Source organism: Perna viridis, chromosome 9, assembly GCF_037379345.1.
Source record: "Perna viridis isolate PV_CMFRI_1.1 ecotype Kerala chromosome 9, ASM3737934v1, whole genome shotgun sequence".
In the NCBI taxonomy this organism is placed as follows: domain Eukaryota; kingdom Metazoa; phylum Mollusca; class Bivalvia; order Mytilida; family Mytilidae; genus Perna; species Perna viridis.
The window spans coordinates 9,533,359-9,555,115 of record NC_142453.1 but is presented as its reverse complement, the minus strand read 5'-3'; the positions used below and the strand labels follow the sequence as shown (position 1 = coordinate 9,555,115).

Below are 21,757 nucleotides of genomic sequence, written 5' to 3'. Positions count from 1 at the left end.
CCAAATGTCCTAACTTTTGACCTTCCGTAGGACCAAATCACAACTTCCACATAAAATTTCAGAATGAAAAAAAATCCTTGTAAATTTGATGCTTGCCCTACATATCTGCAGTAAATACTAAGCAATAAAGTTTATGTCAGCAAAGAAAAAATATCAGGAAGGAACACACTAAAAAGGGAACTATATTCGTATACAATGAAAAGTCAAGGGGAATTAATTGTGATCTCGTACCTGTAGCGCCTATTAGAAGTCTTGAAATCATCTCACTTTAGTAAACTCAGAATAGTTCCATTTTTTGAAATTAAAACAATTTCATTCATCTTCGTTTTTAACAAAAAAAATAATATATGTCGTAGTTTTTCAGGTGCTGTCCAGATATGAAAACACTGTCACAATTTTAATTTAATTATTTTTTTATTTTGGTACTTCTTGATGAATATTAAGCTATATTTTTAAAACCTATCTTATATATTAAAAGTGACTGTTAAAGGGTTTATATCATTTCTGTCTTCTTCAGTGCATCGTAACCTAGCTATGTGAGCCAATAGATGGCCTTGTCCTTTAAGGAAAAAAAAATAAAATTGACATTTGTTTAGGTGCGATATCTGAACAAAAAGCCATATTACATTTTGTGAGCGCAGTGCTTCATACTTAAATCATTTTCAACCTCCTTTGTACTGAACCGCTTGCCATTAATAATGTTATTTTGTTACAAGTTAAAGTATCACCTGTAAAAACACGTTTTTAATTCTAAAAATAAATTCTAATCTTTCCAAAAAATGTCCTATCGCAATAATTAAGACTCAATTTTCGGAGGTTTAAGTAGACCAAAGACCTACCCTTTTCATTTTTTGTAAAAACTAACTCTTTAAAAATCCTTTTGTTTTAATATTGAAATCTGCCAATTAAGGTCAACTGATAATAATAAGTTCCAGCTAGATTCATGCAATTTATTTGTACTTTGCGATACAAAATGCATTCTTATGAATCGAGCGCTTTCAAAAAGAAAATACCATAGCATGCCAATCTTCAATATAATTTACTTGTTTCAGAATAAAGAAAACTCTGCATTTAACATAAACGCAATTTACCTTTTCTGTCAAACACGTTTATTTATCAAGTGACAAATCAGATAGGCCAAAATAAAACCGTTGAGTCCATTTCAGATATACGCCTGAAGTCTTACAAATTAGGGTTTCGGAAACAAGGTTATCTTGTTATGAGTCAACGCTATAGAAGTTTTATGTTCGTTATATGAACTCATAGATCGTTCCTGTGTATCCATCTGCACCATAAGAATCGACTTGTCCACCGTGCAATAGTTTTTCAATTTTTCCTACTCCTGCTTTTTATGAGCAACTCGATGGGTGTTAATCGAAAAGCAGAAGACGCTTATCCTACTGGTGCACCTGATACATACTCCCAATCTTAGTGGAAGAGTAATCTAGGGGACCAATGTTATAGTGGTAATCAAAAGAATGTAATCCAGGGACAAAGACCAGACATGGAAAACAGACATACACAACAAAGAACATAAAGTAACTGAAATCATACATACAAAGTAACAAAAACACATGAGCAACTCGGACTCCACTAAAAACTGGGAGCATGGACCAGATGCATCGGTAGGGAATCCGGGTTGCTCAGTTACTTTTGTTTCGTTGTAGGTGGTATTTTGGTTAGTCTATTGTTTTGTTGTATGTTCATTTTGCCCGTCTATACTCATTGCTTGGATAATATTCTTTTGATTTCTGTCCGAATATTGGTTCCCTTGATTTATCTCATATGCTGCCAAATTACACGATTAAAATATATGATACGATGCAAGATCTGCTTAAATGTTAATTCTATTTTTCAAATTATATTGCATAAAAATCAAGGAAAGTTATTGAAAAGAATTTGACAGGATATGATTTATGTCACAAAATTAATCGGCCGGGTTCTATATTTAAATATCGATCTAAACATCATAGATAATAAATACTAGTTAATGGAATGAGGAGGAATGATTTAGGAACATAAAATATTCTCTGTATATCCTATAATGAAACGTCATTGTTTTGTATGTAATAAAAGCTGTTTTTAAACAATAATGAGAAACAAATATGATGTATAAACCGATATATACACAATTACACATTTATCCAGATAAACAATCCTCAAACCAAAAATATCACCCACGATACATATTAAAACAGTCAAATTTTATAGTGCGGACCAAAAGAGACAATTAGAGATCTTTATCGGAATTTATTCATTTCGAGCCTCATATATTCCTGGAACTTCTAGTTCAAAATATCAGGTCCGGACTAGCTCATATAATTAGCTTAAGGGCTGTATTGTGTAAACATAACTCAGTAAATGTGTAACTTATAGAGAATCCTACCACCAGTTCCATAATAATATAAGAAAATTCATTTCCACACACCTGGGCATACATCACAAAATTGACCAGAAGTCATCCCAGTATTAAAATTTATGATAAAAGAGACTTTAGTTTAAAATTATAAATTTCCATTACCCTTTTTTGATACAGAACTTTTAAATCCATTAGTAATGGATACTTCATCATTTACAGATCTTTGAGTTCAGTATTAAAATTATAACATCTTTCGGTGTAAAAATACCGATAAAAATGACAAATATATATTGATACATGGTAATTTTTTTTTTTTTTTTTTTTTCTGTTTTTGTTTTTTTGTTTTTTGTTTTTTGTTTTTTTTAAAGCCATAAATAGAAGATTTTGCAACGTTTCGTGACCCCAGAAGTAAGCATTTAAATGCATATCGGTGTTTGAATTTCTATACGTTCTACCTGAAGAAATCCGGTAAGAAATAATGACACTAGAACGAGACCTATACGCCCAATAGAAATTTATTATATATATATCACTCTTATTCAGTATTTTTCCTCTTTTTCAGTACCTTTTTGTGTAAGTATAAAACACAGTTGTCTTTTATTAATTCCCACCAGGATGAAAAATGGCAGCTAATGGGTCTTCATTGAAGGAAGAAGAAACCAATACACCACAGGGTAGACTGCAGCTGGTCCCTAATCAACATTTAACACAAGGGAAGCGAAATATCTCTTATAAGTTTGCTTGTTTTTTGGGGTTTAACGTCCGAGCAGCAATACATGAACATGAAATTGATGGTAAAATGAATATGAAATGATTATGAAATGAAAAAGGGATGGGAGACAAGAACAATGGGGTCGACAAATTTTGATTGACACTGGAAATAGGGAGAGGTGGGTAGGGTCGGGCAATTTGGCCTCCTGTTCCTACTCCGGGAGAATACCACAGTAGGGTTCTTTAACGTGCGAGGAACGTGGCACCTTTCCCAAAATGGTGCACCACTATGGTATGCGGTCCGTATTATAGCCTGACAACTCCAGCATGTAACACGCCAGGTGTACCCCATTCCACCACATGGGGCACACATCCCAGTTGCTCTGTGGGCAGAGCGCCCTAGCGTCGGAGCACTATTTAGTCGCTTTTTACGACAAGCTTGGCGCTGCTGCAGGCCTATTCTTTTAACACCCAGACCTGCACGGGGTCTCTCTTATAAGAATTCACTTACTTAGTAATGACAATATTCTCTTTTCTGTTTCTATTTCAGTATATTTAGAAAACTTCATTAAACGTTTTTACATCATTTTGAATAGAATCCACATAGATGAAAATAAGGATATGCTTATATCTTAAGTGAGAAAGCAACAGCAGCGGATGTATCCTTATCTAAGCACTAAGAATTGCAAAAAGGTGTACAGTCAAACAATTTCTAAGAGGCATAAGTAGAATTGTATGAATAAAATTTAAGAGCCTGTGTGATTGTATCTAAACACTTCTCCATATCATGACTTTACTATGTAGAAGAAAATGTAATACATTTCCCCTAAAGTGTACTTTTTGAATTTCAAATTTATAAATAAAAATTAGTTCCCATTCAAAATAATGTAAACTTTGAAAGTAAGGAAATCTTCAGATAATGATATCATCATTACTGAGAATGTGTTTGTTTAGTAATATGTTCATAATGTACCAATTGTAAACCCCCAGTAATCTCTTGACAGCGTGTTCATCTCGTTTTTGTCCTGCAATGAATCTGTCGTAGGACGTAAAATTACAATTACTCAATCAATCAACCGATCTATCAATAAATCATTAAGCGAACCCATCTCTGTTGGTTAAGTATTTTAGAATAATTGATCGAATGTCAGGGCCATTTATAAATGAGTGAAACAGTGTATATGAAGGGTAATAACAAAATTACCGAACTGATGAAATGTAAACAGTAGTCAGAAGGAATTGTCTAAAAGGAAGGTCCGTAAAACAAATGGCAATATCAGGACAACAAAGAAGTTGGAAAGCCACCGCAATGTTCCTTATTTGGTACTTTTTATTATTCATACTTCATATTCAACGGTTTTAAATAAACAAATGTGTTTTGGGGTCCACACTGTATGATTTCGAAAAGTTCATGCGTATTCTTTGCAATTCTGAATTTCAGTTAAACGAATGTGTTAGAACTTACCTTAGTATATTTTTGATACGTTTAAGAAAATATTATAAGTAATGAAATATATACTAGTACTGACATGGCAAAAGATATGAATAACGAAATCTCAAAAGTGAGAAAGCATGACGAGTATGTCTCTCCTTAACCAAACATATGTACCACTTATTTACATTATTTGATTGGCAAATAAGGCTTCCTGGATTCTCCAAAGTTCAGTGCAAACAGTTGGAACAATTGTGTAAATTTAAGATGAATTTATGACTTTTAATGTGGAAGCAAAAGGATGGGTTATCTATTGAATATCTTTCATAACTTCGTTGCCAAGCTAATTACTTTCAAGTTCTTTCAAATGTTTGACATTTTACATGTTTGTTTAATGGAATATGGTTCAATACTGATCAATGTATCTTTTCAACTTAAATATTATTATAACATTTGCCTGCTCTTACATAATTGAAAATGTGAATTACAAAAAAAATCCTTTCAGATGTAAAGAATGACATTATCAAGTAACGTGAACAAAGAATAGAAAAGCAGGTTAACTGGCCAGGCATATAATCAATGTTGAAAGGGATAATGGAATAAGGGTTTGTATAATACAGGCGTAATATAAGCTCGTGATAATCTGGGTACAAAGTATTTTCTAATCACAAACAGTGCTTTCCAAATACAAACAAAAGCAATAAGGAAATGGATATTGCAATATGCAGTTAGCACCGAATTGAACACCGTAGGAAGTCGAACAAAGCATTGCGTAAATGAAAAAAACAAACAACATGTGACTTAAAATTATATGAATCTTGAACAGGTTTATTCTAGTAAAACAGGACCTGGTTACGCGGAATTTATTCTTAATCATATCAATTGACCTATAACTACTGAAATTACAAAATATGAACCATCTGCAAAAACAAAAAGAAATTGAAGATAACTATTACACATTGTGACTGATGACTCAACTTATTACAAGAACATAGTGATAATCATAGTCGTGTTATGACTAAGGTTCACACAGAATGGTTTGTCATCGTTACTCGCCTAAGATACACACAAAATGGTTTGTCATCGTGTGTAGTCCAAGCAGTCAAATAGTTTTTACATGTATTGATCGTATTACACAGCAAATTGTGCCACGCGGTAGGGTCGTGTGATTGGAAACTTTTATTGAGCGTCACATGATTAACATATGTTTAAGTTAACATATGGTTTCACGTGACAGAATTCGCTTTTTTTCAAACATGATGATAACTATATGTTAACAAGCCTTTTTCTATTTGACAATTACATGATAATTATTTCTAATACATAATATATACAAACATCATAAATCACAATCAGGCTAGGAATATTATACATACCCTGTGGGGCACCTTAGGTTTACTTGTTTCGAGAGCTCCAAAAGGTAAACCAACATCCGTAATAAGTGGGAAAATGTCAAGGGGAAAGTAACGACGAATACTAAGTATGTAACAGCACAATGACCAACATTTCTTGCAGTACACAGGCTGCGTCCGTTCAAAATTACGGAGAAACTAGTCCTATTAGAATCTAAATAAATTGTGGAAACTACTTTTTATCATTGTTTTACCACGGACTGGTCATTCATATCGTTATTTAACCCCTCGCTGTCGCTCGGGGCAAAACAATGCGAAATGACATGGCCAGACTTTGGTAAATCTATGATAAAATGAAGTTTCCATGATTTATTCCTTTAATAAAAAAATATTGAACTGAAAAACTCTAGGCAGTATTTCGAAATGCCAATATTGCACGTCAACTCAGTGACGGATGCTAGTTTCATCACTTATTTATTGCCTGTTATTATCAGCCCTCCAAATATAAGATTGTCAACTAATGTATTGGACATCGGTTTTATTCTCAAAATCATCCAGTCTACTGACCCTGTTGTACTTAGCGCATTTTCAAAAAGAATTGAAAGTCACGTCAAGAATACAGATATTACAACGTACATTAAGTAAGCTGGGAGACATATAATGCATACGTTTTACATACACAACGTTCTACCAAAAGACCTTTTTAAAATTTGTTGTATGTTTTTTTTTCCTAACTCATCCTTGGAAAAAGCATACACACTTCCAAGCGATGTCTTCCATATGTAAATTCTCTGTCAACGGATGAAATTGCTCAGAAGTGACGTATGCAGTTAGGATCGATGTGATCGTTTGAACTTTTAATGTAGACGCACATGATCATGTGTAGTAGAATCTATCGTATTTTCTCTCGTTGGTGAAGACATCAGTGATATAATAACAACATGATACATTTTGAGTATTCAAATACATTGTCAGTCTTCCAATGGTCTGGACCCATTGGATTACAATCTGCCAACATCTTTGCTTTCGTGCAATATATACCCTTAATTGACCAATTGGAACTTGTTCTGTTGCCTGACAATTTCCAAAGAGTGCCTGACAGGCAGGTAAAACACTTAATAATTACATTAAGCAGTAAAAATACCTTGTCACAGTGTGTGTTGAATGAAGCGAACCAATTGATTAAGTGGCTCTGACTGATATATTTACTATGTTCTACAAACATTAATGTAATAGATAAAGGTATTCATGATGACTCCTTGAATTATAGATAGATATTCTGGCAAAGGCAGTTCACGATTGATTATTTTTCAAGAAGAATGATTCTTTTTCTACAGATCCTCAATTAATTTCAATAGATAAACTACTGTGGAGGTGTGAACAATTGGAAACATTTTTTTGATATAAGTGATGGAAAACAAGGCTTATTTAAGTTTATTAATTGTGTGCGTCATATGTATCACTCGAGCGGACTCAACGGAAAAAATATTACAACATTTCTTTTTCCGTCGTAATAAAACCATCTCGCCAATTCATGATAAAACTACGATGAGAATATTATCTGGAGTTACGATCGTCCAATGTACTCTATTCTGTATTGAACTATTTGCCGAAGGATGTTGTACTGGAAACTACGACAGAAAGAAGAGAGAGTGTGTGTTATACTCTCTATGTACTCCAAACGTCCTAGACGCAACTTATGATGGCGTTGAGTACATGTGGAGAAACCCACTTAGATGTAAGTTTTATTTTAAACAATGGAAAATAGATAGGCAGTAGATAACCAGGATTTAACCAAAAGAATTGAAACTGCAAATAATTCTAAGGTTTTTTTCAAATTGTAAACAAACATACATAACTATCAGCTATAGTTTTTTGTCCATTTAAATCTTGGCTTGGCAGAAAATCTGCTTGATTTTTACTAACTGTGTAAACCATTTTTATTTTTATTTTATAAGTTTAAAAATAACGTAAGGTATATTATACTATATACAGCTTCACATGCATAACATATCGCTTAAATTTGAATTTAAAAATATCCTTCCATTGTTTTAATTTTTCATTCATATCACAAAACAGCTTCTCTAGATCTGTAAAATATGAATTGTTCAAATTGGATGACATTTCAATCCAGCATCATAATATTTGCAAAATCAATTGATTACTACATTATTCCGTGTCAAGTATTCTTTTAAAAGTTACCGTTCCAACTAAAAATTGTTTATCGTTAAATACGTGAGAAATTACATTAATGTCAACGCAGAAATTGAAAAATACAATTATCAGTATTTTGTAAACAATCGGCACTGAGCTACAAAAATGGGGGAAAACAATGGAATTTCTTGTGAGGAATTACAAAATTCTTTTTTATTAAGTATATCAATCGTAAGTATTGACGTTCGTTGATATTTGTATCGAAGAAATCAAGATGTTTCTGTGAAAAGTAAAATTGCATAAATCCACAATAGTATACAATCTCATTAAAAGAGATCTATTATTGCATACATTAAACAAAAGCATTACCATAAATACAGAATTGCACATTTAAATTTCTTGAAATATGATCAATTGAATCATTTTATTACCTAATAAAACAACTTGATTGATTTTAGTTATGCTTATATTCAAATAAACAACTCAGCTATAGGTTTTAGGTTTTACTTTCATGAATTCAACAAAGTCAAATTGTCAACAAACAAATTGTATGTTGACGCAGGAATGAAATAAATATATTGATGTTTACTGACGGGCAACCATCATAAATTTTGTAAAGTCACCACTGGGCTACCAGTAGGACGATTGATAAATTCCGCCAACACGCACAATCTTTTTGTCTAGACACACATTCTATGGTAAGTCATGACGCTTTGTGTTACTGACAATACTGTTCTGTCTGAAAAAGAAACCAGACAGCAGAAAAAAGGTATCGAAATAAAGAGTTTTTGGGTGGGAGGGATTTCGATTGTATTCCTTCCAATATCAAACTCTGAATGATGAACTAACAACATTCCTTTATAAATACAATTCATTTGAAAGCGGAAAAAGTATATACCTTTGCACGGGTTTAAAAGCGCGCAATCGCTTATACCGTTTAAAATTCTTTTGAATATCGCTTAGGTATTTAAAAATTTCAACTAAATGATAACATATAAACGATAACAAATTGTATTAATGCAATGAACGAATTTAATGGTTAATTCATTAAATTTAGTTATTGCATATATTAAACAAAACCAGTACCATAAATACAGAATTGCTCATTTAAATTTCTTGAAATATGGTCAATTGAATCATTTTATTACCTAATAAAACAATTCGATTGATTTTAGTTATGTTGATATTCAAATAAACAACTCCGCTATAGGTTTTGGCAAAAATTGTCATGACTTTAATGAATTCAACAAAATTAACTTGTCAACAAACAAATTGTATGTTGACGCAGGAATGATATGAATATATTGATGTTTACTGACGGGCAACCATCATAAAGTTTGTAAAGTCACCACCGGGCTTTGTTTGTTTGTTTGTTTGTTTGTTGGGGTATAACGTCCGAGCAGCAATATTTCAGCTATATTCAGACGATGAACATGAAGTTGATGATAAAATGAACATGAAATGATGAAATGAAAAAGGGATGGGACACAAGGACAATGGGGTCGAAAATTTTTGATTGCCACTGGAAATAGGAAGAGGTGGGTAAGGTCGGGCAATTTAGCCTCTTGTGGCGGAGACCTATGGTTCCTACTCCGGGAAAATACCACAGTAGGGTTCTTTAACGTGCGAGGAACGTGGCATCTTTCCCAACACGGTGCACCACTATGGTTTGCGGTCAGGTTTTCCGTATTATAGCCTGACAACCCTAGCATGTAACACGCCAGGGGTACCCCATTCCACCACCTGGGGCACACATCCCAGTTGCTATGTGGGCAGAGCGCCCTAGCCCCCGGCTAGGTTTTTTAGCATTATTTAGTCGCCTTTTACGACAAGCTTAGCGCTGCTGCATGCCTATTCATTTGATACCCGGACCTGCACGGGGCTCATTATTTTTTTATTGCAAGGATTTTCCTGAATAGATAGGTTTCTTGTATTTTTAAAATGCATCAGATTTGTTATATCCAATTTGATTTGCCAGGAACCAGTATTGATAAATCAGTTGCAATTCAAAGCAGAGTGAATGACTTTGCATTTAATACATATATGCATATAATTACGTCTAAAACATACCCCTTTAAAATTGTAATCATAACATATCTTTGGACTATTGCTTTGTGGATCATGTCGTGTAGTAGTTATAAATCTAAGCCACAACTGAGTATCTATTTCCTACCATTTTTTTATATGATCACGTGATACACGTAATCTAAATCGTTGATATGTATATCACTGATCTTTTGAAGCATCTTTTGCAGCTTCTCTGATTGTACCCATATATGAAAGTAGTTCAATAGCTTTTCATTCATGTTTTATCAACAAAATTTGAATGCAAGCAATAAATGCATTAGTCCAAGCAGCAATAACATGAATAGCATTAACTTTATATATATATATAATTTATTCTGATAAAACCGATGTAGTACAAAGGTATGCAGAAAAACATATTATTACAAATTGCATTGAGTTGTACAGTTCTGGAGGGAAATACAATCATAGTTTTTTTTAGGTCAGAGAGAATCCAGAGTGTCATTTATAATTCTAATGAATTTGCACAATTTTCTTAGTTTGGATCTGTTTTTGTTTCATAACAGCACTAAATTTTAAAATATTATGAATTGTTTATCAATGGGAAGCTTTCTTTTTTTTCGAAAATTTGGACATTCCATCAGGTAGTGGTACTCATCACCAATGGCCTCTCTGCATACAGGGCTTGTTCTTTGATTACGCTCTATATTTTGCCATCTACCGCTTTCTATTGGTAGTTTGTGGTTCGTTGTCCTAAACTTCGAAAATGTAATAATATCTTTGTCGTTTAGTATGTTAAAATATTGTTCGAAGTTATGTGAATTCTTGAATTTTTTTTCAACTCTTTTGGTTGAAGCACTAATTCACCATCATTAATCGATATAACATTTTGGTTGTCATGATGATTGTGAAAATTGCTTTTATGTAACAAAGCGAGGTCAATGTACTCAAAGTTCCATATTTTTTTCTTTTGTAGCATTACTAACAAAAATATCTACTTCATTAAACTGTGGAACCAATTCAGGTTCATCAAAATTAGCTACATTAACCTCACCTAAAGGAACTTGCATTTCTTGATTCACAGGTTCTTCGGACTATCAACTGCTGCAATCTGGGGTTGGGGCCGGGGTGAACTGGTTCAGCTTCATTTTGAATCTGACCCCGCCTACGCCTTTGTTGCCTATCAACTGGATTGTGTCTTTGTCTGGCTCTGCCTCGTCCCCTACCTCTCGGCATACTGCAATTTTTTCTAGTGCTGGATTTCGATTGTATTCCTTCCAATATCAAACTGTGAATGATGAACTAACAACATTTCTTTATAAGTACAATTCCTTTGAAAGCGGGTAAAGTATATACATTTGCACGGGTTTAAAAGCGCACAATCGCTTATACCGTTTAAAATTCTTTTGAATATCGCTTAGGTATTTAAAAATTTCAACTAAATGATAACATATAAACGATAACAAATTGTATTAATGCAATAAACGAATTCAATGGATAATTCTTCAAATTTAGATAATGAACAGATGTATTTCAGTTTGAAAAAGAACGGACCAAGAGATCAAGATCCGATTTTCCGCATGCAGAACATGAAGTGCCACAAGAATAAAAAATATCCTGAACACGGAACTAAAGTTGAGATAATACTAGCTTCCAAAAAGGCATTGAATAAAACATTTGGAAATTTTTTGATCCATTATGCAAATGGAATAGTCAATACATTATGCCAATTAACATGAAAAAAAAGATATTTGTATTGTATTTTTTTTTGCCTTTCCAGATCCTACTAACAAAATCAGAGACTGTACAGAACTTTTCCCCGAAGCGGTTAGTGGAACGTACCCATTTCAAATTGAATGTAAGGATTCTGGTTGTTTGGAAGATCTATATTGTGACATGGATACATCAGGCGGTGGTTGGACGGTAAATAGTAGAAAAAATATAGGAAAATTATACAAATAAATTATGTGTAAACAAAAAATTTAATTTAAAGCCAAACTGTAAAATAGTCCAGCGGTCTGGTGCATTTGTGGATATTAAGTTACAAGCACCAAATTTGGCATAAAGGTGAATCTTTTCTTCCCTTTTGTTTCAGATAGGGAGCCACACAAAAAATCCCCTACTTCCGGTATATTTTAAATAACATACTTTGCAGTTTTATGTCTCATGGAAATTCGAAGAATTAAGTCTGCATTACACTCATACATTTATTTCTGTTCAAACTACATCACAAATTATGTAAAATGACGGTAAAGACATAAGCTTCCAGTAAATTCATAATGGTCAACCTGAAAACCTATCAACCAAGTTCCAGTATCATCATGTTAACGGCCGTCTTTGTTTAAATTCATTAAAAGATAGTTTTTTAAAAGAATGAAAATAAGCATTTAAAAACTACTTCCCGTTAATATTAAAATGCCGGAAGTAAATTTTTTTTCATGATCATCTAAAAAAAGTGCAATGTATCAATCTCTTTTTATTGATTACTTACGACATGACATGAATGTCATGAAAGAATGACAAAAACAGAGCTTGGTTTGTCGTAAAGTACAAAAAAAGATACATTAGACATCTGGCCAGTAGTAGAATGATCCAACCACACTTCTTAAGATGTGCGTAGCCCAGAAGGTTGAATGAACTAGTCCTCGCTTCGAAGTTGTCACACCATAACAGGAAACCCTGACCGAAAACCATAGTGGATTGATCAAAGCGCATCCAACTCATGAATATGTAAGAGTCCATCTGTACAATTTTCTCGGGGAGGCATGGAGCGCTACATATGAAAATATTCCGGTAACTGTCAAATGACTTTTCTTTTTCGTTCACCTCCAAAGAGAATATTTTAGCAGTAATATCAATTGATTAAACAGAGTGTTGATTACCGCCTCATTGTCGTCGAAACTACATTTTTGTCATAACCCTTTTCAAAGAAACCAGTTAATGTTTGTGTTTCTGTCATGTTGATCAAACCTAAATACATTGTAAATTAATTAGCAGTCTTTCTAAAAATCAGACAGAAGTTGATTCATGCATGTAAAAATACTCCACCAAATTCGGTTTTATTTCTTGTTCAGAAACAGTAACAGATCACATGCATACACAATCAGTCTTACATTTTCATTTGGTTGTTGCGCTTTTGAGAAAACAATTATATAGATTGTACTTGAAAATGACATTTTCCAAGAGTTGTCGTTCTTGATTTGGTTGATTTTAGTGGGAGGTGAATATATGATCTTCAAAAAAGTGCAGATCTGAGTGAAGAAATGAATATCTTTATCTGAAAGTATAGCATATGTAGACTAAAAAAGCATCGTTTGTTTAGTGAATTATGCTTCACCATAAACCATTGGCAGTGTCTGAATTGTATGTGGACGTGTACTTCAATATAAAGACTTGTACTTCAATATAAAACATGTCTTCTTTTAATATAAGCAACATCTTAATGATTATTTCCCATTCATAGAATGTGATAGTCCTTAAGCACCCTCTTATGGTATTTTTATTTCACAGATTCCTTACAGAAAAGAATTATCATCTTGGGTATTGATATCACAATTTTTTTAAAACTATAAACTACATGTAAGTCTTTCACCGACACAAACTATAATACAAAAGTATAGTTACATGATCTTAATTAAAAAATTACTCCTCACACAGTTTTTCACAAACACATTAAAAAAATACGATTGATTTATCAACGGCCTTAATAGATTTATTGGAACTCACTTTTCAATCTTCAACTTTTTGTTTTGGAAAATAAGATACTAGACTTTTGACTACTAGTGTTCGACGTTGCTGCGCTAAACCAAGTGAACTAGAATTGTAGGGACCGATAATTTCTATTGCTGGTAATTTTGATGGTTTTGTGATATTAAAATGTCCTGAGCTATCTTTCAGTAATTTTTTATTGAATATCGCTTTTTGTCTACACGGTGTATGTTAAGGTATTTTATGGAGACAACTGAATATATTATTTAGTGAATTGGTGTGTGTTTTTTTTTTTTTTTTTGTTTTGTTTCAGTTCATTTTGAACTGTTATTAAAGGGGATGCTTAAGGTCTTATAAGACTAGTATATCCCAACCGCACATTCCATGCGCCTGTCCACAGACAGATGACGCTGGTCACTAATGAGTTTTTGTGCATTATACTATCTTTCGTTTGATTATAAAGAGTTGTCATCGATCTGTAACCTTGAATTCCATTACTTGACGGGGAGCTTGCTTAAAGGTATGGTGATGATTGATTTTGAAGACCTTTTTGTGATCCCTGAAAATATTAACTTTTTTTAGGTTATACGCTAGTGTATTTGTCGCGTTTCGCCATATCCGCTCTTTTAAGACTTTGAAGTTTATGATTCACTATTAGTTAACATCACGTCGAAAAAAATATTCCATACAATGTCAGGACCAATATCGATATCAATTTTAAACCAAGCATAAAACGGTCATAGGAACGAGAATTGTTGCCTGCCATAATAGAATGGGATGACGAAGACAAATACGGAACACAAGTTCTATCTTTTGTCCGTGATCAGGTTTTTCTCTTTTGACACGAAAACTCACCAAAGTAAGGTTCATCCCAGTAAACATTTTGGATACAATATTTGAAACTGTGAGCTCAATCAGACTAATGGCAAGACTTCTTACTATATTTTTGTCTTCTTAAATGATAGTTTTTTTTATAAATCTTCAAACAACATTTGCATTTAAGTAACACATGGGTCCGCCATTTTGAATTACAACGGAAGTAACTTCTTTAACATTGATGTTTGTCTGTTTTATTTGAATAATAACTAATAAAGAAACTAAAGTCAAAACATATATAGTTTACAATTTCCATCTACAACTTGGAAACTTCGACATATTTCTGAGTGACTCCCTTTCAATTATGAAAAGTTCTTTTGTGCAAAATTTCATGCTTGTAGATAAAAGTGAACATTTTGTTACCAGATCGCCGGACTAATTGATCTTTGGTTCGAACCAAATGGGGTCATCTATGCATTACATTTCCAAAACATTATGATGGTAAATTAATCAATTCAGCCAACTTTTCTATACGTGTCTAAAAAATCATAACAATGTAATGTGCGTCAATGCAAACATCATCTTTTTAAAGACGTTTCTAAAACTATAATAGAAATTAAGTACGCGTCAAATCAAACATCTTTTCTAAACGTTTCCAAAACAATTATAGCAATGAGATAAGGATCGAAGCAGATTTTGTTAGAGGCATAAGCAATGATAATCGCGTCGGTTAAACATCTTTTCGGGATTGATTTTAAAACTAAATTTAACAAATGTGTAATCATTGAAGACTTTCCATAAGGTTTTGCAAAGGAGGTATGATGGTAGTTTAAACTTCTATAGAGAATGGAATGACTACAAGATAGGATTCGGTAATGCATCCCACGAATATTGGGCAGGTAAGTAGTAGTTCTTACATAACATTTTATATAACCTATATTTCTCAGTCCTCTGACGAAATTACCACAGCCTGTCACTCCTTCACTGCAGATATAATTATTTCCTTTAAACTTCATGGTTTGTTGATATAAAAACATCCAAATATTGACAGTATAAAACACCCAACCGACTTACACCTCAGTTGTTATAAACACCATGAACACAGAATCGCTGATTCTAATTTTATTTAGAATGTGGAAAATCAATAAAAAATGTAATCTTTTTTATCTTGAGGTCCTTTTATTTTGCATTCGAAGAGATTGGAGAACTCAGTATTCCATGTACAGCGGCAACTCTTAAGTTATGGCATTTCTTATATATAAAATAAATAACTAAATATCCACAAATATTGATTTTAGTGACCGATATCATAAAGCTGAGCATTTCCTCTAACAACGTTTTCTCTACTGAAAAAAAAACTTACACTGTTCAATAAATATGGAGTAGACATTGCCTATAACTGAGTACAGTATTTCTTTTTGATCAGTATTAGGTTGCACTGTAGATGACAAATAGTTGTTCATACACGTTTTACGTATGACTTTCTCAAAATATAGATATTGTACGTACTTCCAATCCTTCTTTCCTATTTAATTAGATTTTATGACATTCTAGAATCGTTTAAAATTTTAGAATAATTATTAATATTTTACAAGCATTACCTCTGCCACTTATCTATTCCGAGCGATGATTTTTTGTTTTCAACATTTGCACGTACATGTTACCATAAAGCTATCCGTTCTAGCTGCGCTTCACCGTGCTCGCTTTCTTTCTTTTAACAGGAAACGATGCCATACATTATATAGTTTCTTATACTTCCAAAAAGTACAAAGTAAGATTTGATCTCGAAGATTTTGCAGAAGAAAAGGCGTTTGCGGAATACTCGGAGTTTTACATCGGTAGCGAAGAAACAAATTATACACTTACGTTGGGTTCCTATTCTGGAACAGCTGGTAAATATCTCTTATTTCATTTTACAGGATTAAGGAAATATTCAATGTTTAAAAACTTAGATGAGTTAAAATTTATATGAAGGTTATTCGTATCGACCTTTACAATGTACTGCTTAGCCTGTAACCTAACATGACTTGTTATGGTAATCAAGGGAACCAAGGTTATAGCGGTAATCAAAAGAATGTAATCCAGTGACAAAGATCAAACATGGAAAACAGACATATACAACAAAGAACACATAGTAACTAAAATCATACATACAAAGTAACAAAAGCAAATGAGCAACTCCGACTACACAAAAAAGAAACTGGGAGCATGGACCAGGTGCAACGGTAGGGTAACGTCCTTTGCTTTTCTAGAAACACCCGACGAGTTGTGCGGGGTAGACAAACGAGAAAAGGAAAACTATGACACGTAAAATAAATCAGTTTTCATGGTGCAGATGGATACACAATAAGGATCAACGAGTTCACGACGACGAACCTAAAACTTCTGTAGTGATGACTTCAATCTTGTAGCAACACAACCCTAATCTAGAAGCCTATTTGTTAGAGTTCTAGCGCGATACAAAAGTCGCGTAGTTTAGGCAATCTCTGGCATAACCAATGAGTTGTGATATGAACACTCCATATGCAGGTGCGGAAGGGATGTTGCCACAGATGAAAGGAACGTTGACAATTCTGAATGAAAAGTCATCACGTTTGTCGTAAAGTTTGGTCAATAATTTTCCTTTACCATCGATTTCTAAGTGTAGGTCAAGATATAAGGCTGACAGTGTCTGTAGTATCCTTTATCTCAAGTTCTTTAGGGTAGATGCGATGTATCAAATCCCCGAAATTAGGATTGTTTAAAGATACTACATCATCTATATAGCGGAATCTTTGATTAAAGGATCTAGCCAAATAATATTCTTTCTTTCGGATCAGATCACCTATAAAGTCAGCCTCATAAAAGTTTGTTTGTTTGTTTGTTGGGGTTTAACGTCCGAGCAGCAATATTTCAGCTATATTCATACGATGAACATGAAATTGATGATAAAATGAACATGAAATGATGATGAAATGAAAAAGGGATGGCACACAAGGATAATGGGGTCGACAAATTTTGATTGCCACTAGAAATAGGGAGAGATGGGTAGGGTCTGGCAATTTAGCCTCCTGTGGCGGAGCCCTATGGTTCCTAATCCGGGAGAATACCACAGTATGGTTCTTTAACGTGCGAGGAACGTGGCATCTTTCCCAATACGGTGCACCACTATGGTTTGCGGTCAGGTTTTCCGTATTATAGCCTGACAACCCCAGCATGTAACACACGAGGGCTAACCCATTCCACCACCTGGGGCACACATCCCAGTTGCTCTGTGGGCAGAGCGCCCTCGCCCCTGACTAGGGTTCTGAGCACTATTTAGTCGCCTTTTACGACAAGCTTAGAGCTGCTGCAGGCCTATTCTTGTAACACCCGGACCTGCACGGGGGCCTCATAAGAGTGAAGGAATAGTTGTATATAGAATATATAAAAATGGTTATATATAGGGCCATTGCATTTTATGGGCAACTCAGCGGGTGTTTTTACAAGTAGAGGACGTTTACCCTACTGGTGCACCTGATCCATGCTCCCACTTTTTAGTTGAGTTGCTCATATACTGTTGTTGCTTTGTACATATTATTTTGGTTAGTTATGTTTTATTGTGCGTGTCTTTTTCCATGTCTGGTCTTTGTCCCTGGATATATATTGTTTTGATTTCCGCTAGAATCTTGGTTCCCTTAATTGCGTTTTGAGAGGCAGGCGCAAATAAAGAAACTTTTTGAAGGGGAAAGGGTCAGAGGCTATCATTTACTCATTATTACTTGGCTCTTGAACAAAATTTTCTTTCAAGAACAATGTCGAACATATGTACCTAAACCCTAATGAAAGCCACTGTAAGGATTGTGTATGCCTATTGTATATATTGTAAATATCACTGACAACAAAAATATATCAAAGATTGCGAATAGAATAGAAAAAAATTCACATACCCAGAGTTATAATTTAGTACAAGCATACAAGAAAAATGACTGAAATTTTAGATTTGTTTCTAAAAATAGTTGCTACAAACGTAGCAGACTATATTCTGGTTGATTTAACCCTGTCGCCCCGTGCAGGTCCGGATGTTATAAGAATAGGCCTGCAGCAGCGCTTAGCTTGTCGTATAAGGCGACTAAGTAGTGCTCAAAAACCTAGCCAGGGGCTAGGCATTCTGCCCACAGAGCAACTGGGATGTGTGCCCCAGGTGGTGGAATGGGGTACCCCTGGCGTGTTACATGCTGTGGTTGTCAGGCTATAATACGGAAAACCTGACCGCAAACCATAATGGTGCACCGTGTTGGGGAAGATGCCACGTTCCTCGCACGTTAAAGAACCCTGCTATGGTATTCAATAGGAGTAGTAACCTTTGCGTTCCGCCACAAGAGGCTAAATTGCCCACCCCTACCCATCCCCCCTTTTATCTTGTGGCAATCAAAATTTGCCGACCCAATTATCCTTGTGTGCCATCCCTATTTCATTCATCGTTTCATGTTCCTTTTATCATCCCTTTCAAGTTCATCGCCTGCATATAGCTGAAATATTGCTGCTCGGACGTTAAACTCCAACAAACAAACAAACAAATTTATCCCTGCCGAGAAAAATTTTGCTTTCAACCTTAAACAAGCTGTAATTTGCTCTTTGAAATATTACCATTGGGATAACACTTGAAATCACTATATCGCCTTATATAACTACGTGTTTGGCGAAGAAATTGGGACTATCAATTTGACCACCAGGGATCAAACCCACGATCTCCTGCATTCAATGCGAACATGTCACCACTGTACCACCGTGGCGGCGAATATTTTTTCATGGAATTCAACTTTGTTCCGACTTATTTCTCTAATATTCTAATATTTTTTCATGGAATTCAACTTTGTTCCGACTTATTTCTCTAATATTCTAATCTTATGCGCATCTCTTATTGTACTATATATGAAAAATGTAGCAATTTGAACGATGCATGATTGTTTAGAAATTGAAAAAAAAATGTAAAAGTTCTTAAATTCGTGGATACCAATTTTCGTGGACAAGGGAAGAAACACAAATTAGTGGATTCTAGAATTCGTGGTTTGTGCAGGTTTTCAGTATACACATCAACGGATATAACATGTTCTTTGGAGCCAAACTTCGTAGTTTGGCCTACCCACGAAAACCATAAAATCGGTATCCCACGAAAAAAAGTACTGTCACAGTAAGTTTCTTTTTCCTTTAAATGTTTCTTAAGGGAATCAGTACATTGAAAATGAAATAAATATACAGGAACATGTTACTTTTTTGTCTTGTTGTACGTCTTTACATGAAGATTCCTCTACGAATGTGTGGTCTTCAGAAGTAATCCACTATCCTTTTTCTTTTTGTATGTCATCACACGAAGATTCCTCTACGAATGTGTGATCTTAAGAAGTCATTTACTTTTCTTCTTCTTCTTGTACGTCATCACTGGAAGATTCCTATACGAATGTGTGATCTTCAGTCATCCACCATTCCAAATAAAAATACAGAAACATGTTGCGTTCTTCTTCTTCTTGTACGTCTTCACACTAAGATTCCTCTACTTCAGGCAATGCCATGATTGATTTTTACTCTAAAAGTCTAGATGGGATGCAATTCAGTACACCGAATACTGACAATGATTTAAGTGGAGGCCACTGCGCGCGTATTATAAAGAAGTCTGGTTTCTGGTTCAGAGATTGTACAAAGGCAAATATAAACGGCATTTACGAATCAACAGATGGCGATGGTGTCAACTGGCGTACTTGGCGAGTTTCTGATTCACTGAAGAAAACAATGATGAAGATAAAACCTACGACAGAAATATGAATAAAGATAGATGCTTCAATGTTTTATATAATTTACAAGGGATAAAACTTTCTTTAACTTAAAAATATGAATTGTTGGATTCCTTAAATAAAATGTTTTGTGTTAGCAGAGTTGTATTAACGACATTTAGATTGAGTTCAAATGAATGGATTTAGAATTTAAGTTGCTGAAACGTTTTTACCGAAAAGATTCTTTAAGACATTGATTCTCTGTCAGAGTATTTAATGGCCGTGAGGTCTTTAATTTTGAAACGAATGAAAGTTTTGAGTAGGTTAATGTGTCCCAATGCTACATCAGTTTTCAAAGATCCCGATGTCTACTTTTCATGACAAATATGTTGTCGTATCCACAAAAACAGCACTGCTTTTCTTTGCAAAACGTTTTACATCCAATGTTTATTATCATAGGTATACTGCTACCACACTCTCCAAAGAAGAGATTGCGGAAAACCGTAAATTTGTGCTATCCCCTTTTTGATCTCTCTACCAAGGACGATCATTGTAGAATAGAATAGCAGTAAAACCTATGATTTTTTAACACTGCATACTTCTATTCCACATACTCAGTTAAAACCCTGACTTAAAAAATTTGTACATCGTTGGTTTTTCAATAAAGATGGTACACCTAGATACAAATACATAGTCCTTGGTAGAGATTCCTCATACTTTATAAGAAATAATTCCAAATCATTTTCTAAATAAACCGAAAAAGATGATCACAAAATGCTGGCATTTTTAATATTGGTTCAGTGTTGTGCACGCATTTTTCAACAAAGGGTCGGCATTCCAATGGGAAAAAATTGTGCTCTTCTACAGTGGTGCTTGACCTACACTTAGAAATTGATGGTAAAGGAAAACTATTGACCAAACTTTACGACAAACGTGATGACTTTTCATTCAGAATTGTCAACGTTCCTTTCATCTGTGGCAACATCCCTTCAACACCTGCGTATGGAGTGTTCATATCACAACTCATACGTTATGCCAGAGCTTGCCGAGACTACACAGACTTTTTTGTTTCGCGCTACATTTCTAACAGATAGGCTTCTGGAACTGGGTTATGTTGCTACAAGATTGGAGTCATCACTACAAAAATTTTATGTCCGTCATCATCAACTCGTGGATCGTTATGGTGTTTCCATCTGCGCCATGAAAACAGAATTTTTCAACGTGTCATAGTTGTTCTTTCCTCTTTCGTCTACCCCGGACTTAACTTTTTAAGAGCAACTCGGCGGGTGTTTCTAGAAAAGCAGAGGACGCTTACCCTTACCGGTGCACTTGGTCCATGCTTCCAGATTTTAATGGAGTCCGAGTTGGTCATTTGCTTTTGTTACTTTGTATGATTTTAGTTACGCTATGTTCTTTGTTGTGTATGTCTGTTTTCCATGCCTGATCTTTGTCCCTGGATTACATTCTTTTG

At 34.3% G+C, this 21,757-nt stretch overlaps 1 protein-coding gene and 1 pseudogene across 1 annotated transcript; one reads left to right on the top strand and one right to left on the bottom strand.

Moving 5' to 3' along the window:
* The first annotated feature begins 6,861 nt into the window (after positions 1-6,861).
* Positions 6,862-20,374, top strand: LOC148606599 (microfibril-associated glycoprotein 4-like). Its single transcript, XM_088547147.1, has 5 exons — positions 6,862-7,592; positions 11,814-11,956; positions 15,360-15,456; positions 16,279-16,449; positions 20,079-20,374. The coding sequence occupies exons 1-5, from the start codon at positions 7,265-7,267 to the stop codon at positions 20,336-20,338; spliced, it is 999 nt and encodes a 332-aa protein (XP_088403273.1). The 5' UTR covers positions 6,862-7,264; the 3' UTR covers positions 20,339-20,374.
* LOC148606600 (uncharacterized) lies at positions 8,834-11,118 on the bottom strand (annotated as a pseudogene).
* Positions 20,375-21,757: the final 1,383 nt, after the last annotated feature.

Bases quoted from the DNA above. Each gene is read 5' to 3' on its own strand.
- LOC148606599 (XM_088547147.1), top strand. From the start codon at position 7,265: ATGGAAAACAAGGCTTATTTAAGTTTATTAATTGTGTGCGTCATATGT. The intron at 7,593-11,813 runs GTAAGTTTTATT...TTGCCTTTCCAG, and splicing joins GTGGAGAAACCCACTTAGAT to ATCCTACTAACAAAATCAGA. The intron at 16,450-20,078 runs GTAAATATCTCT...CCTCTACTTCAG, and splicing joins TTCCTATTCTGGAACAGCTG to GCAATGCCATGATTGATTTT.